The 18,502-nt window shown below is 41.2% G+C and overlaps 1 protein-coding gene across 10 annotated transcripts in view; it reads left to right on the top strand.

Annotated features, from left to right (window-relative positions):
* The first annotated feature begins 568 nt into the window (after positions 1 to 568).
* Positions 569 to 18,502, top strand: part of relch (RAB11 binding and LisH domain, coiled-coil and HEAT repeat containing) — a 37,703-nt gene continuing 19,769 nt past the window's right edge. For 2 of the 10 annotated variants that reach the window (XR_012592233.1, XM_074622455.1), the window contains exons 1-12: positions 569 to 1,113; positions 9,352 to 9,441; positions 12,487 to 12,558; positions 12,711 to 12,766; positions 12,936 to 13,049; positions 13,345 to 13,551; positions 14,105 to 14,199; positions 15,245 to 15,362; positions 15,532 to 15,689; positions 16,771 to 16,846; positions 16,933 to 17,028; positions 17,805 to 17,828. Coding sequence is in view for 9 of the 10 variants with exons in the window: in XM_074622455.1 (XP_074478556.1) it covers positions 651 to 1,113; positions 9,352 to 9,441; positions 12,487 to 12,558; positions 12,711 to 12,766; positions 12,936 to 13,049; positions 13,345 to 13,551; positions 14,105 to 14,199; positions 15,245 to 15,362; positions 15,532 to 15,689; positions 16,771 to 16,846; positions 16,933 to 17,028; positions 17,805 to 17,828 (1,569 nt within the window). In the remaining variant the exon portion in view is untranslated. The remainder of the gene's footprint in view (positions 1,114 to 9,351; positions 9,442 to 12,486; positions 12,559 to 12,710; positions 12,767 to 12,935; positions 13,050 to 13,344; positions 13,552 to 14,104; positions 14,200 to 15,244; positions 15,363 to 15,531; positions 15,690 to 16,770; positions 16,847 to 16,932; positions 17,029 to 17,804; positions 17,829 to 18,502) is intronic. The other 8 variants (XM_074622461.1, XM_074622460.1, XM_074622458.1 and 5 more) reach the window with 6 other exon arrangements.

Here is an 18,502-nt window from a genome sequence, read left to right as displayed (position 1 = left end):
AGATTCAAGATGTTTATTGTCACGCTGGTTGTACAGGTACTAATGTGTGAAATACTTTTTGCTGGGAAGCTCCATTAAAATAATAAGTTATATTACATTTACATTACAATTATAAAGAAGAAATACTTTGCACAAGGGCATATTAAGAATATATACAGGCATATTAAGAACATAAATATTAAGAACATATACAGTATATACAGTATAAGATATATTTTTGTGTGAGAAGGTGTCGTATGAATTATCTATTTCAAATAAAATTCAGAGTGTGAGTTACATCTGTTATGTGTTGTTGTTGTGGTTGTCTCTTAGGCTGTGACATGCACTCTCTTGTCAAATGATCCGGCTCACTAAAAAGAGCCGGAATTCCCATCACTAGTAGCTAGGTAGCATAGCAGCTATCAGCTGTCAAATGTGCCCTGCCCAGTTTTCTTTCCTGTCAAAACCATCATCCAATCATTTTCCAGTATCCCAGGAAAGGGGCGGGACTTGGGATAACATCTCTCCCATTCGACCAATCACAGCTTCGCATTCTTTCCCCTCTTGTCAAAGCCAACCAATCAAATCATAGCTAGCACTCAGGAAGAAGAGCGGATCTCTCATTAGCTCGAGCTAGCTTTACAAATCTTTATACAGTGCAACACAAAAAGATGGCGTCGATCAACCCGTTTAATCTCAGTGATTCAGAGGAAGAGGCTGAATCACGGTGCCCTAATGATGAAGAAACAGTTGACACAGCGGAGAGAAGAAGAAGCCCTAGTGATGGAGCTCCAGGGCCGTCGCCAGGTAACCCTTTCTCTCCGCTCGCGGACGCCGAGGCTCCGACGCTTCTGCTGTCTAGCAACCGCACGAGCCCCAGCGGTGCGGCCAACACCAACACCGCCACCTCCGCTATGGCCGCTGCGGAGACGCGGATATCTGTGGATGGTATCGCCGCTCAGTTAATACGGGACCAATACATTCTCACGGCCCTGGAGTTTCACACGGAGCTGCTGGAGGCTGGCAGAGAGCTGCCGAGACTGAGGGATTATTTCTCCAACCCGGGCAACTTCGAGCGACAGAGCGGCACTCCGCCTGCCAAGGACCAGGTACTCGGACCTGGAGGACCACTGAGTAAGTAGCTGCTCCATAGTGCTATAGTCACGTAGTTCTGTCTGTAAATGCTGCATTAGGGTAGCTGCACTTTCTAGGTAATGTTAGCTTTAAAAACACTGGGGTTTTGGAAGCCATATCGATCATGAGATAACGTTATCCTCCTGCTTGCACCTGCCCTCCTGGTCTATATAGGGCCTGCAGCCAACAAGCGGTGGTTCAGCTGTGTTTGGCTGACATGCAGACTACATCATCACAGACATGTTATAAGGCTAGATCACACTGTCTCTAGCTGGATGGGATGAATCAGTGATACTATGACAGATAATCATTCTAATGTATTTTTTAAAAAATTGATTTGCACATGCAGACTACCCTAATATCCCTTTGGTTTATTGGTTCAAGGGTGTATATCTGTAGCACCCTCATCCACTTACAGGACTTCTGCATGGGAATAACCTGCAGCATTATTATATGGTGACTGAAAAGACAGGCTACATCATCACAGCAATGTTATAAGGCTATATCACACTGTCTAGCTGGATGGGACCTGTCATAATCATTCTAATGTAATGAAGCCCTTTAGGGAAATGCACATTCTCCTTTTTCATTAGGCCAGAGAGGGATGTCAGAGGTCAGGATCAGCTAAAGAGAAGGAAAAAAGAGAGTCAAGAGAAGAAGAGAAAGGCTTGTACAAATTGCATTTGCAATACTGCATTGAAACTAGATAGACAGGGAAATAAATATCCCTTTGGTTTATTGGTTCAAGGGTGTATATCTGTTGCACCCTCATCCACTTACAGGACTTGAAAAGACAGACTACATAATCACAGCAATGTTATATGGCTATATATCACACTGTCAGTGATACTATGACAGATAATCATTCTAATGTATTTATTTTATTTTTATTTTGTATGTATTATTTATTTGCACATATATAAAACTGCACAAAATCCAGTCAATGAAAAAAAACAAGAAATGTGTCAGGAGAGGTCAAGAAGCCACAGGCTTATACACCCACTTCAATCCAATATCAGTCCTACAGCTAAGAGTCTTGGTATCATCTTTGACTGGAATATGACTTTTGACCATCATGTCACTAAACTTGTCTCCAACTAAGAAACATTGCTAAAATCAGAAGCATCTTGTCCTCCACAGATCTTGAACTATTAATTCACACTTTCATATTCTCCCGTCTAGACTTGTAATTCCCTCTACACCTGCCTCAGTCAATCTGCTTTAAATCGCCTGCAGGTGGTTCAAAATGCAGCGGACAGGCCAACCCTCATCCACTTACAGGACCTCTGCATGGGAATAACCTGCAGCATTATATGGTGACTGGAAGTCTGGACCCATGAACAAACATGCCATGCAAATTGTAACCATGGTGACAGCCCAAGCCGCACATAAATAGAGCCTGCTATAAGAGCAGCAGGAGTAGTATTACCATAAACTTTAACTCAACTGTATAGCAAAGAATGGGAGCATGGCATTGAAGGAAAATGTGAGTGACAAAACCTTTTTCTTGTGGCCCCAATTCAATGAGGTGAGCGAAACAAATCTATTCACACCTAACATACAGACCTCTGGTGGCTACATTCAAAGAGAGCTAGAAAGGTATAAATTACACCGTGAGGATATTTTGACTTATACCATTGAGCTTCTGAAAGGCCCTGTATAAGGATATGAACTGATAATGTTTATTATAAAATGCCCTTGTCTGTACATTTTCTTAATTGGATCCTCTTAATGACTCTTAAGTTTTAATGGAAATGACTCAGCTTGGTATTCTCCACTGCAGTGATTGGATCTGTCTTATTAAAGTGTATTTATCGTCATCAGATCCAGGAGAAACAGGATAGAAACAATGCCAGTGACCCTTATGGATGCTTACACACCCACCTTATCTTTGAGACAATCAGGACGCACACACGCAGGAAGCACTATAGGCTGTGTGAATTGAATTTACTTATACATCCGTTGTTCAGTACCCAGATTCAACACAGATTAACAGATCTTTACACCCCAGAGTCTTCATACATTTACCGGTCACTGAAAAAAATAGGTAATTTGGTATTTATTTCCGTTAATCAGTGTCTATGAAAGCAGATGCTCTTTGCATCTTGTCAATATTATAAGTGCAATAGCACACCAGTGGATGTGATTTGCCATTTGGACTCAGTTCAAATGAACTAAATACATATGGCTTTCAGTGTCTGCCAAGAATTGTCTGTGTTGCATGCTACCAGATTCGAGGCAGAGTGAATTGGAAATGTTTCCTGTCACTTTTTAGAGGATGTGCAGGCTAATTTTGGTCATTCATTTGAGGATTTCCTCCTCATCAATTCCAGCATTCAAATCAGTGTTTTAGTTTCTGAATGGCTCACATAATTTACAGTATGTCATGACAGTGGCACTGCATTTGTAATTTTTTTTTTTGGTTCAAGCATGAGCAACAAGCCCATGCAGATGATGAATTTCCATTGTATAAACATTTGGCAGTTTTCCAGCTGAAGGAAACCACAGCATATAAATAAATGCTGAAGAAAGAGAGGATCTGGTTTTATAACCAAAAGATTTATTTTCCTCATTTAGGTGCAGTAGCAATGGACAATAACCTGGTGTCTAAGGAGGCTGTTGTATAGTCTTTGGTGTGAGGTCTAGGCAACTGGCCTGAGGTTAGCTTTAGTAGATGGCAGCCAGACAGATGCACTGACAGTATGAATCCCCACTCTGTAGAATTAAATACATGCGTAGACTGACTTATACGTTTTAGAGACCGCAGCGGCGAACACAAACTGTGAGCTGTGTGTGTGTTAGTCGCCAAGGTCTGGTGGTTGCATTATCATACAAACCCCCAAAAGGTTAGGAGCACGTCGGTAACAGAATAAATGTGTTTATGATGATGTCTTCGAAACGCATGACAGGACTTGACACTGACAGCACCCCTGTTGTGAAACTGGCACAAACTGGTCACGGAGAGAAACAGTGATCTCAGTCTTATTAGGTTGGTGAGACTAGATAACCCTGCATTCCTGATGAGTCAAATCTACCATACATAGAAGGAAAAGAAATGGAGCAGCTGATGGAAGTTGTTGAGGGAGCATTATCTGATGAGCCAAGACCTCATGTGATCACTGGAATGATCTTTTTCCATCATGTTCGAAGGGTGAAAGATATAGCGTTAAGTAGCTGTTGAGGAGGAAGGGATACTGATCGAATGTCTTCTGTTGTCAACTGTTCTGTTGTTGTTAGGCAGCCAGTTTTCCAATATGATTTTTCCAAGAGTAGCAACACATTTAATACCTTGCTTTTGACTCAACGCCCTACAAAAGAAACAACCTCTACCTTTGGTGTACTTACTGCGTTAGAATATGACTGCATCCAAAATCGCACACTATGCACTACATACCCAATACATATACTTATCAACATACTTATGTGTGAATTAACAGTAGTGTGTATCGTTTCGGATGCACTGAGCAGTAATTTACATCGTCACTTCCTGAGAGCCTCCTTGCCGGTTGGAGACGTGTAACCATGGTAACCCGTGTTAACCTCATGTGACCAAAACGACGGTTTGTGAGAATCAAAGTCTTAATTAATTCAAAATATATATACTACGCCTAGAAAAGTGAAATCTTAAATTGACGTTTTAGTCACTACCGCATTGCATTGCGGGATATTTATGCCAACGTAGTGTCCAGCATTGCATACTATAATATTTCACCCTAAATAGTATGCGATTCACTTACTATTGGTTTCATACTAAGGTTTCGGACATACTAAAATATCTCATATACTGTTTTAGCGTACTAATTAGCATGTTAGTGTGGAATTTCCGACGCAACCTAAATTTGACCTGCAGAATGTTATGCCTTCAGAAGGTGTGGAAAGGATGCGTGGGGGTTTCATATTATTGCATGGACTATACAAGTCATTGTGACATGGCACGGCGTGATAACCACACAGTTAGGGGTCGGGCCAGCCAAGAGCATGATACAAAAAATGATGCATCGTTGGCTGAGTGTGATTATGGTTTGCTTGGCTGGTCTATGCTTTAGCCTAATAGTTCTATAAACAGTGCATTAATAGCCTTTGGTAAGGGTTCTGATTCTTCTGATAATCTGAAAGTATCCACCACACACAACCAGTGACTGTTAGCTGTAAGCAGTCGATTGCAGCGAGCTTGTGCAGGATAATGACCGTGTTACAAGCAGCATCATACCTGCAGCTGTTCCTCTGAGCCACATGGCACAGCAAGGCATCTCTCACCAATTTGCTAATTTGTGGCAAGCAGGCATGAATGATTCTCTCTCCACCCCTCATTGTCTATGCAGGTAATTATTCGTTCATATCATGCGAGGAGCTTTTGAGGTAGCATGCAAGTCAATTAAATTGTACCATGTACACGGTTCACGTTAAGATGCCACATTTAAGAAGCTGGTGTGGTTTGCCACATGACATAATATGGGATACCAGAAAGTGACTCAGGACATGGATCTGAAAGTTAATTTGTAGTTGCAGGCAACTAACCATCTGTTACTTCAAATAGGCTATAGAGTAGCTTCACATGATAAGTTCTAGTTAGGTTCTTTGTAACCACTATTTATGTGCTCTCGCCTGTTACAGATCTGTAAAGTTGGCACAATGGCAATTCAGGTCAAACACACACACCACTGTCCTGTTGAAACAATCCTGTTAGTTGGCCCAGCCTTGATGTGCACTCTCTCTTTTTCCTCATGTTTTCTCACTTTATAATGTCTCTCCATCCTTTCCCTCTGTCTGGGGCAGGGAGTTGTCAAGGCGATTGATGATATTGTTGGAGTGCTGGCTTGGCTTCGTGTAGTTCTGGACCGGCACCGACTGGCTGCTTGTTCATAACTCTCTGTCTTTCATTAAGCTGTGTGTGTGTGTGTGTGTGTGTGTGTGTGTGTGTGTGTGTGTGTGTGTCTGCGAATGAATGCAGGTGGTTCTGTGCATGTGTATGTGCATATGTCTTAGCAGCGGAGCAAATCACAATGCAGGTTATTATGGTGTGGTGCTTTTTCATTGAGAATTGGCACAGCATACTAAATATTTTCCACAGAAACTGCGTTACAGTGTGGTTACACCAATTACTACTATTATCTATGCATGGAATTCATATTTGCAAATATATAGCCTAGTTCAGTTACACATGGGATTAGTGCGGTGTTGAATTAGAACCAGGTGACAATCATGCCCAGTTTCTACACAGGCTGATTCATTTTTACATTTCATTGAATGTATTTTCTTGATGTTGATGTTGTTAGACAAAAGTTTGTTCAGGTTTGTGTGCCTGCCTTCGCATCCTTTATAATTCATTCCCTGTTGTTTCACTCTATTTATATTTCGGAAATAACTGACAGTCTTGCCAAAACATCCTTCCCATTAAAAGAGCTTGTTGGCTATACCTCCTGACCAATCCATCTACTCTTGTCTCCTTGTCTCTATTTGTATCAGCTCTTTTTAAATGTAACTCTTGCTCCTCTTCCTGTCTCCAATTGATCTGCTTTGTTTGTATTCTTGCCAAAGCGGAAAAAAATATCCATCACCATGTTTGTCTTCCCTCTTCCTTAAGCTCTCGTTGGCCTTGAAGAAAAAGATTAGTATTTTCAATACAAACCACCAGAGAGACAAAGAGGCTTCCTTCATTCAGCGTACAAATAAAGGCTCATTTGTAGGGTGTGATTGAATGTGAGATGGGGACACTCATGTACTCCAGAGCATAGAGAGAGAGAGAGACTATGCATGGATGTGTGTCTGTGTGTGTGTGTGTGACACAAGCTGCCCGGCAGGAGTGCAGTGAAGAGGTGACAGTCTGAAGTGTCAGATCTATCACAGTCCAGACAATACACGCCACAGGCACAGAACTGAAAAGGTCAGCCAGGAAGAAATACTTGTTTTGTGCAATTTAGGCACACACAGACACACAAAAGAGATCTGTGCATGCTCCTGCACATTGTGGAATTACAGGTTTTTTCCACCCTCACACACACATGCATAAAACACTAAATTATACACTGATTCACCAAATAGATTTCAGCCACTTGCAGCAAACATCCTCACACATTATCAGGAAGTAGTGTTGCACGGTATGCCGATGCTAGAAAGGTATCGCAATACCCTGCCGTGTAAAATGGTACGATACCCCATTTTATTAGTACCGATATTTTAAAAGAAAGACAGTGTTTTAATACGAGCCGTAGGCTATTTCCTATCAGCAAGCGGTCAGAAAATAAACTGCGGGTCCCGAGGTTTAGCTAGCACTAACCAGGAGGATGGAGTCAATAAATGAAGTTGAAAAAATCGATTAAAGCAGGTAATGAACTGCTCACCGGCTGCACATTCCTGCTCTGAGCGAGAGTGACGTTCTCTTCACAAACACCACTTCGAAACAAAGCGGTACTTTCTACAGTTACTGTGGCGTCTTCCTGATTTTAACAGCTTTTCCCCACATCAACTTCTCACATAACTTCATCTGAATTTATTATCATTTTGTGGGTTTTTTGTTTGCTGCAGTACCACTCTCCGCCTGAACTGTTACCGATGCACCGGAGGGGGCGCTGTTTTACAAAAAAAGCCTTATTAATAACAATTATGTTTAAAAAGTGATATTTGGTTGCAAATACTAAGTTAGCTATCAAATAAATTATATTAAAAATATAGGGGACATTAGATTACTTTTTCTAATGAATACATTTTTCATTAATACAAAAATAATAATTTTAATTTCCATGTTCTGTCATATATTATTCCATTACTGTTCCCTAGGTATTTGCCTTGTTATTGTTTCAGTATCGGTCAGAATTTTGGTATCATGACAACACTACAAGGAAGTAAAGATAGCTGGAATCGTTCTCCGCAGAAAAAACGTGATAACCTGACTTCAGCATGACAGAACAATGACACACTGTCACACTCACAGCCAGCTCAGAACCACTCTCACTGTACAGTCACAGGACTGAGAGTGTGTGTGCTTTATGACGCTGCATGCTCATACATTTGAACATGTGACACACACACAACCACTCAAAGCATAAGCATCTACTTTATACGCTTTTCAACAAAAAAAAATGTTGTCAAGCATTACACACACAGGCACACACACTGATTTTCCTTTGACATTTCCCTTTGCCCTAACTACAAGAGCAACATTTTTTTTTCCTTTTTGAAAGGTCTAGGCCATTTGAATAATACCAAATAATAATCTACTCCGAGGACACTTCCAGAAAAGAAAGGAGCATTGATAATGTAAGTCTGCAAGGCAAACATGAATTGATATGAATCATCACACCCAGACAAAAAAACACAGAACTCTCTGGTCAAGCCCAGGAAAGTCAAGGTCACTAATTGGTGTGAGGCTAATTGAGAAAGATCTTTTTTAAAACTTGTTTTCTTTAATGTGACCTTAAAGCATAAAGTCTCAAGTTCCTGCGGTGTGTGTGTGTGTTTTTACTCAAGGTTAAAACAAAATATCCACTTCTGCACCAACAATGCTTTTATTCTCAGCTTCATTACTCGCACATTCACTGAATCACTACCCGTTGCAAAGCAAACCGAGCTATGGTTTTAAAGCTAGTCTACACGCTACATTTGACATGACCTTCCACCGTATCAGAGACATCAGAGAACAAATAGTCCAGTCTTGCACTTGTGTTGAGGTGGAGGGGAAACTAACACCATTGGCTAAGCTACAAGACCAGCCTACCTCAGTGAAATAGGAGCACAAGTATGCTTATGTATATCAGCTTCATCTGTTCTTTGAGTGAACAATACCTACTCAGATGAGAAGTTGTGGGTCGGAGGTGTTGGGTTGGGAAATGGGCGAAGTGAACGTTTTATGATTGATTTGTTTTCCCACATGTGCAGTGACTCATGTTTCCTTGGCTAAAGTATAACCTTCCCACATAGTTTTTAAAGGTCTCTGCTTTTAGCTGAATTTAATAAAGTTTCCATCTGTTTTGTAGAAGAGTGGCGTAGCGGTTAGTCACCATCCTTTAACTCGAGCCCAGTGTCAGCACGCTTCCAGCCTGGTTAGGAGTCCTTAAGCAAAAATACTGCATCCCTACCGCAGTGGGGCTACTGTTGTGTAGCTGACCCTGTCCCCTTCAGAGAGGATCAGCATCAGTGCATTGTCACATTCTTAAGCTCTCCGTGCTGCTTGACATTAAATTAATTCTGTGTGGATTGTATTGTCTCACTGTTGTCTCGTCTCTGTGTCTCTCTGTTCAGATCGAGCAGGCAGCATCAGCACCTTGGACTCTCTGGACTTTGCCCGTTACTCCGACGACGGCAACCGAGAGTCGGACGAGCGGGTGGCAGGTAAGATGAACCGTACTGCCAGGTGCTCAAAGCGAAAGACCCGGCTTACCACAGAGAAATAAAAAAACAAAATCCGGAGAATAGGCAACGACAGAGTGGGAGGGTGGCATAGAAACAGAGAGAACAACACCTGACAGCTGCATCAAAGACTGTCCAATAGTGATGTCAGTGTGATCCAAGCCAACACAAAATTGAAAAATGTATGAATTCTGATGTCGTCACAATGGCACAGCTGTATAAGAGCTGCTTTTATAGTGATAACAAAATAATAAGCATATTTTTTTTTAACACAGTTGATGTCAGAACCCACACTAAACTAATAGTGTTGTTGTGTTTTCACACTATCATTCTGTTTTGTTGAGTTTTTAAACTAGCCAGGTCGGACTAAGTTAATCAACAGACTATGCATTTCAAAAATATTGGATTAGGGCTGCACGATTATGGCCAAAATAATAATCACAATTATTTTTTATCAATATTAAGATCACGATTAATCATTGATTTTAGGGACAAAATATTTTTATTGCACTTTCACATTAGCACTGCTTTCATTTCCATGTTGTGCTACATTCCTGCTAATGTAGCCTACACATTTTTGCATCAAAATAAATAAATAAAATGTTCCCAGGTTGCCACTGTATAGGGTGCGCGCGCAGCAGCATGACAGCTCCCCAAAAGTGAAGCCAAATCATCTAGATCGCTCCCTTGTGACTGGCTGTTAGTTCAGGCAGCACTTGATTAGATATGGAGCAGAGTTTTCTATCAGCGGAGCATGCATTTTTAAACGTCAATATCGTAGTCAATCACAACCAAAATCGTGATCAAGATTAATAATCGATTAATTGTGCAGCCTTATATTGGATCAACATTGTATTCTTCCAACATGCTGTATGTTTCTTTCTTTAACTTTTAACTAGAGGTGTTCACGCCTCCTCCCATCAACTCTCACACTGTTGAGTCAGTCTGTGGTATTTTTGGTACAGGACCTGTCTCAGCATTGTTTTCAAATCACACCCCCTTCCCCCTGTGGCTCTGTCGTGACACACCATCACATAGTTTTCACCAAATACATTAACAGTTAAGGCTGACGCCGATGGCGCCTCATCGCAGAACGCTGGTTTTAAGAGCAGCTGCTCGGTTACGAGCAGCTTGTTGGTTTTCAGATATTGTGAGTATTTTTACACTTGACTAAAGGAAAACAAACAAGATGAATCAGCCTTTTACTTTAAACATTAATGCAGAAGGGACAGGGGACTTTATCCTGTAATGTCAACTTAATCTGCCTCGTGTTTTCAACATGAAAACATAACTTTTTAGCCCCCATAGTACAGTGGTTAACATTATCCATTACCAGCTTTCTGTAGTCATCCACCCATTTGGTCGGTAAGTGTTAGTCAAGGAGTCCCGAAAAGCCCCAATCCATAACGGCAGTATGGAATTGTGCACAAACTAATGGCATATTCTATGCTTTATGTTTTCTTTCTGTACTGTACATCACTGCAAAGCATGAAAATTAGCGTCTTTCTGTATTATAATAGGATTGTTTACATGTCTATTAATTATAAATGTCAGGGAGATATATAGCTTGCTTTATGGTTTGGGGCTTTTATCAGTTTATGAAAACATACTGTACATTAATGTATAGCCAGGGCACAGTAGAAACCATGCAGCAGAGATGTTGGTTCCATTCTCCCAACTACAAATTTTGCATCTTTAAAAAAAAAAAAGAAAAAAAAAGACTATTATTCACCAAATTGGCACCTCGCCCCTCCTCTGTTCCCTCTTCACCCACCCCCCACTCTCATCCCCACGACCTGTTCTTCTTGCCAAGATGCCTGCCCCCAGCTGTCTGACTCTGGGTTTTCTGGCTTCCTCCTGACGTTGATCAAACCCCAGTGAACAATACTGGACAAGTCACTCCATCCAGACTAGCTTTTTGCTTTTTTTTTGTTTTGTTTTACCTTCTCCCCGTTATTCAGTTCTTGGTTTTCCATTTTGTTGCGCTTGCATCCTGTGCACTCTTGATCTGCTCGACAGGGTAGGGATTGATGGAGTGAGAGTGGGTGGATTTGGTCAGCAAAAGTCCAATTAATGTGTTATTTTTTGCAGGGATTTAGTATTCTTAAATTTGTGGAAACAGGAAATTATTATAGTAAAGATTGATGAATTGAACATTTTACATGCCTTTTGCACTTTCCATGCTAGTATGTTAAAACCTTCTACTATACCTGTTGAACCACATTCCTAGATATTAGATAACAGATTAGGGGACATCAACAGGATCCCATCAGATGGCAGATTTTCAGTGCACAGCTATGCAACATAGTTCTCCTGCTCCATCGCTTCTTACTTTTTTGCGTGTGTTTTTCTTCTTTTTTTTTAAATCTAACGTGTCTAAGAATCCTGTGTGTTTCTTTTTTCTTTATTCAGTGTTAGTTTCAAATTTCAATGTACAAATCAACAATTTTATCCAAATGTCTGCTGCTTCTGATCGTATAAGACGTCAGAAACGATTTGGATTGTGTTGTTCATATATGTATGATGGCCTAGAAGAAGTAACAAACCTGAGCAGTGGCTGTCCTTTGAGTGGCTTGAAACCAAATGATTTAATTACTTGGCAGTAAGGTATTTGCCTGGAAAAAATCCTTTGTCAGACAGCTCCTAGATTATCAAGGCTACATTTCAGTAGCTTGAATAGATTTGCTCACCTCAGCTACGATTTGAAGTAACTTTGGACTCCCATTTTTTTTTTTAAGTAAAAGTTAATGGGAGGAAAACGAGGGCAGGAAAACCCTACCATTGAGATGTGTCTCAATGCATTACACACACTTGTCATCCAGCCGGCTTTACCATGATCCTCTGCTGCATGCGTTCCTTAGACCCATGATTTGCATGTATCCCCTTTTGTTGTTTTGTTTTTATGACTCTTACAATCTTTCGTGTGTGGTTGTTTTGTTTTTCATGCCCATCTTTGTTTTATTTGTTTGTTCCCTGTCTTTGGTTGGATGCATTTCCTGTGTGTGTGTGTTGTCACTTCCTGTCCAGTGCTGGAGTTTGAGCTACGGAAAGCAAAGGATACCATTCAGGCTCTGCGCGCCAACTTGACTCAGGCAGCAGGTGTGGCGTACTTTTAACTTCTTCTCCACCTGAAACCCTCTTTTGTTACAGCTTTCTCTCTCTTTTTTTTTTTTTTTTCTAAGAGAATTTCCTCTAGATGAATAACTCTCAGCATCCTTTCAAACTCATCTAAAATCTTCTCAATTTCTCAGAGAGCGAAGTGCCCTCTCAGGAGAGAAAAAACTTCAAGTCGAGTCCTGAAATTCAGGTGGGAAATTTAAGTGTTGGGAATGAAAAGATTTGTGACTTCCTTTTCCTTTTTTTTTTCAAATGAATATAAAGAATAAATGTGTTCCTTTTTTAAAAACCCCTGTGATGCTATTACTGCGAGACCTTGAGTAAATCATTTCACAGCTTCTCTTTCCTCTCTGCCTCAGGAGCCCATACGCCCACTGGAGAAAAGAGCCTTAAACTTCCTTGTGAATGAATATTTATTAAAAAACGAAAACAAACTCTCATCCATCACCTTCTCTGATGAAAATGATGATCAGGTAAATATTCTTCTGGCTGTTGTATGTTTGAAAGTTAACCATTTTCATATCATTTATTTCTGCCTACTTCTTAAAAGTCTTTTTATTCCTAAGGCTAAAATAAGAGACTTGCAAGCATGATGACACTGATCTAAGAGCCGTGTTAGGGTCATGTGACCATAAATAAATTCAACAACTCGGATCAGCTGTCCTGTTCTGAGCTTGCATGGTGTCCTGCTTTATCTATTCAAGGGGACACGCCCACTTCTGCCACAAATGAGTTTTGTTTAATTATTTGCTTTTGATTTCGTTCCAGGACTTCGAGTTGTGGGATGACGTCGGCCTCAACACCCCCAAACCCCCCGACCTGTTACAGCTCTACAGGAACTGCGGTACCCCCCTCCCTTCTCCTCGGGACACGGTCGAAGTGTCGGTAGGGGTGGATTTCGGCGATTTTCCGGGAAACTGCATCGCCCCAGAGCTCCCAAAGAAGCCTGACCTCTCGCATCAGGTTTGTGTGTCGGTGTGTATGTACATGTATGGTTTGTAATTCATGGATGTACAGTGCTTCTTCTTGAGTTTGTACCTTCCATCCATCAATGTTGGATTGTTGTCAGTAAGGTATTTTGCCTTTGGCTGCATCAAAAGCTTTGTGATCAGAAAATTGTACCTATTCCAAAGTAAAGATGGTTATTCTTACTCTCACTCTTTAACCTCATTTATTTGCATGATTTAAAGTTGTATACTGGACAGCTGTCTTTGAGAGACAACGCCAGTTTCCCCTGAAGGTCAATTACTCTGCCTCATCACAGCTAATTATTGGAAATGGTCTACAGAGCATGAATGATGATGATGATGATGATGATGATGATAATGGTGATGATGATGATGGAAAAACCTAATGGCCCCCTCTACATTGACATTGTTTCAGTAAAAGGCTGTGGAACTAAATGAAAAGTAGCTTCTTCTTTCAATAAAGTCTGAGAAACTGATGAAGAAGTTTTGACTTATGGGAGTACCCACTCTTAAGCTGAGCTAATAAAGTGTCTGTATGATCTTTTTTTGTCCCTTTATAGCAACAGACAGAAGTCGTCCAAGAGTTGGAATACCAGATAAGCCTCCTCAACAATGAGAAGCAGAGCCTAGCCGAGCAGATCAAGAAGCTGCAGAGGTGTGTGCCTGAGTGCATGTTTGTTTTAATATACGAGTGAATCAGTCAGTATGTGGGACAGTCAATGTTTTTGCTATCGGTCAATCAAGCGTCTCGCAGAACAGATACGCTTCCACTTTATTTAATGTATCAATTATATTTTGTCGCGTTTAGTGAAGCGTGGACAGCTGTTTAAATCACACATATATCCTGCTGTATATGTGTTTTGAACTTATTAACCGTATCTGTATTGATTGATCAAGGCTCCCAGTCTGTCTGTGAGCACGCCTGTTTCACTACAAAGTCACTCGCTACGGTGGTCGGCGGAATAAAATCGATTAATGAATACATAGGTCTACAAACACTATTGATTTCTTCTCATGGAGCCGACATGAAAACTATTTTGGTTCAGTAAACATCCGCTGTCAGTCACCGTGGTCAAGGCAGGTTAGTGAGCTGCTGTCCACTCCGCTCCCAAAGAGCTGCTACTGATGGACGGGCAGAGGTGTTTACGGAAGGCGGAGTCAATGTCAATTGGATGACAGAACGGTCACGCGCCACTCACCTCTCTCTTATATCTCGCTTCCAGTGGGGATTCCTAGTAAGACGCTGCCTATAGTTGGGCTATATGTCCTATTAATCATATGACCACTGTTAGAATGCTGTGATGCTCACACACATCTATTTCTATGCCATTACAAAAAGAACATTTACCACTAGGGTGGAAATTAGAAGCATGAAAATCTGGAAATGTTTTCAGCACTTCAGACCATAACTGTGACCAAAACAGGCCATGAGGTAGAACCAGTATGGAAATGTCCCCCAAGCACAAAATTACAGAGGAAACCCTGCTCTGAGAACCTATTTTCCTTCCATGTGGAATTATTAAGATTCAGACAAATCGGCTTTACCACAATCCAAAATTGTCGAGGCATTTAACAGAACTGTTCTGCCGCTACTTTTTGGATGGAAGATTTTGGTCTCGTTGACTCACTTCTTCACTAAGAAGTATTATATGTTGTTTTCTGACTGTGTCCTTTCATGTCTCCTGTCCCCTACATAACAGTGAGATTCATACACTGAAGAGGACTGTGTCCTCCCCACCTCCGGCCACTCTGGACCTGGGCTCCCAGAATACATCGAACCCCTCCTCCTCCACCACCACCACTGACCCTCTCTCCGTGGTATGTGGTCAATTTGAGTGTATAATGCACAGACTTATGTTAATAGAACCAGTGTCCTGCAATAAAAAAAAGTGATAGAAAGTGAACCTTTGCACATTTCTTGATGTAGTTTGGCAGAGACCCAGACGTTTCACCCATTCATTCTAACTTAATCTCGTCTTACCCTCAGCCTCCTACAGATAACGGCCAGTATCTGGACATCCGGGGGGTTTCAGAGCCTGAAACTATCCCGGACCCTCCCACTACTCAGAACATTTCACAGCCTCACCCACAGTCCCACAACAAGCTTAAGAGTCGGCCTCCTGTCCAGTTTGATCAGCCTAACAGGTGAAAATTCTGTATATTCTTTCTGTATAGAATAATGATACATTAGATTGTGTAACTCAAATCCTTACAGATTTTCTGTGAGGTACTTGAATCTAGACTACAGAAAATGATATTCAGTATGCTGTAACAGCCCATCTCAGTGTAGTTACTAAATATAACCACTAGATGGAGGTAGTTATCAGCCTATGCAGCCACAATGGAGAATGCAACAGCACTTATTTGCCAGTATCTGTACTTACTTAATGTCCTCAGAGCATATGGCAGTCCTGGTGGGAATTGAACTTTTGACTTTTGCTCATGTATAAACATATCTTACCACTGTCCCACCCGTGCTGTAGTATATTTAGTGCAGTGGCATCTAGGGAATCATCCAGTCAATGGAATACTGTGTTTCCTATCAACCCTGTCTACTACAAAATTACGTTCCCATAAAACTAAACTGCAATCACAATTGTGTTTCGAGGGAAACGTATTTCCTCCCGGACTACGCGCGCACTTTTAAATAGTTTTAGACATGTTGTTGACGTTGTAAGTTGAAGCAAAATGCAACAACTATTTGGTGAGATTTAGTAAAAACACAATATGATTGAAATAAGTGACCGTTTTCTTTACCCATCCTCCTACCTACGCGGACTATCACTTCAAGCATATTTGTGATACGTCAAAACAAGCGTAATCCGCGACAAAATACGTTTCCCTCTAAACGTAATTCACAATACAGTTTAGTTGTATGGGAATGTAATTTTTAGGACACCAGGCTGTTCCTATTTATTCTCATATATTTCTACTTTTATCAGATTCATGTGCAGTTGTACCCAAAAAAATAGTGGCAAAATACAGTTGGCCATCATTTGCTATTGAACAGGTCCCAGTGCTGCTGTATTATCTTGTAGCCAAACTCCATCTATCTATAGATTTATTTTTTTTTATTCCACTGAAATGCACAGCAGTGACATGGGAGAGTGGCGGCACTATGCTCTCTGGCAGGAAGGCCCATCATTCAGTGGTCAGAGCAGTATAGATTAAGTGGTACGGACTGTAGTGACTGTTTTTTTGTCTCTTGTCGTTTGTGGTGTCGCAGGAAGCTGTCCCCGGCCTTCCTGCAAGCCCTGCTGTCCTTCTGCAGAATGTGCTCCGACAGCCGCCTGGGAGTAGAGGTCAGCACATTTTCATGCAGACTTACAAACAGTACATTTATGATAACATACAGTACGGTCCATAATGTCCCCCCTCTCTTTTCCAGGTGTCTCGTATAGCAGACAGCGAAGAGAGTGTGATGCTAATGCTGGGCCGCTGCCTCCCTCACATCGTCCCTAATGTCCTTCTGGCCAAACGAGAGGTAACCCCACTTCTGATGCTCCTTTTCTCCTCCTCCTCCTCCTCCTCCCTGTAGCCCCTTCATTAGTGTCATCATCACAGGCTCCTGCTCGTAGGATCCAATAGATACACACTCAGCAGCAGGGCTAAGCAAGGTGAAAATTTAATGGTCATCTTCAGCTTGCAAATTCCCATCCAAACTTTGTCTTTCGTAACCAATTCGTAACCTTTTCCTGAAGGAGATCCACAGGATGGAAGTGATTTTTCTGTTGGGTGATTCACCCATTTCACAATCTGCTATTGTCAGGAAGAGTTCTGTTTGCTTTGAAAGAACACCAACCTCTTCTTTGTTAGTGCCACAGGGCATTCCCAAAATCCAACATGTCAGTGTAGTGTTACACAACGTATAAAGGCTTCCAGTGTTCTATTTAGTGTTTGTACTAACTGTCATGTACTAATGCTGCACTTAGCACCTTTCTGCTTGTTACCTCCAGATCTGACTGTGTCTTCTGCCAGCGAGCTGCATGAATAAAGAGCTCATTTAAGACATTTGCAGTGACAAAACATTCGTAACCTTCAAATACCCAGCTGACTTGTGTCTATCTATTTATTGGGAATTTCACCTTCTTTTATGATGTTGTTTGTTTTTTCACCAGTGTCATCATCACTGTTTCTCCTCTGCTGTTTTTTGTCCCCCACCACCACTCACATTTGCTGTCCTTTCGCTGGTTTTATTTTTTACTCTTCTCTTTTTTCGTCTCACTCATTCTCTCACTCTCATGCATGCCTCTCTTCTAGAGAATGGTTGCACATCTTTGCCAGGTGAGTCTGTCACGCACTCATCCGCATGGTTCTCATACGTATGACCTAAAAATACACAACTAACGCCCTGCTCCTGTCGGCTACAACTGCTGCCACATTAGAGTCTGACTTGCCATAATTATTCACTTTTTTTAATTAGCACTTTGGCGCTGAAATTTCTGTAAAGTGCTAATGACTGTCGTTATTGCATTGCCATAAAAGGAAATTGAAAAATTGATTTACAGCCAAAATATGAGCTAATATGTAAAGGTGGCTTCAGGTATGCAGTTTTAGCCTTACAGTAGGTGGGTCATGTACTGTTAAACCCAGTGTATCTTCACTTCTGATTGGTTCCCTGTCTTGATTTATTTGCTGTGGCTTTTGAGATTCTGCTGTGATTTTAATTAATCTGATAACATTTTCTAGCAAGCTATTTAAAAGTGGCTTTATGCTATATTATGGCTAAATAAAACCAAAGAAAAGTGTTTTTGTTTTTGAAGTGTGCAGTGATTCCAGGTAACTAACTGTAAACCAGCTTTTTCCTAATAACAGAGGGCAAAGGGAAGGAGATTTTAAAATAGATTAGACATTAACAAGCTTTTGCTATAATGCAGACACCTGCACAGGTGTTCTGTCCACACATAACTGCTTGCATGCAATTTGTGCCTGTGTGTGTCCGTGCGTATACAAATCCT

Source organism: Sebastes fasciatus, chromosome 21, assembly GCF_043250625.1.
Source record: "Sebastes fasciatus isolate fSebFas1 chromosome 21, fSebFas1.pri, whole genome shotgun sequence".
Classification (NCBI taxonomy): domain Eukaryota; kingdom Metazoa; phylum Chordata; class Actinopteri; order Perciformes; family Sebastidae; genus Sebastes; species Sebastes fasciatus.
Note: the sequence above shows the minus strand (reverse complement) of the source record. Positions and strands in the feature narration are given on the sequence as shown.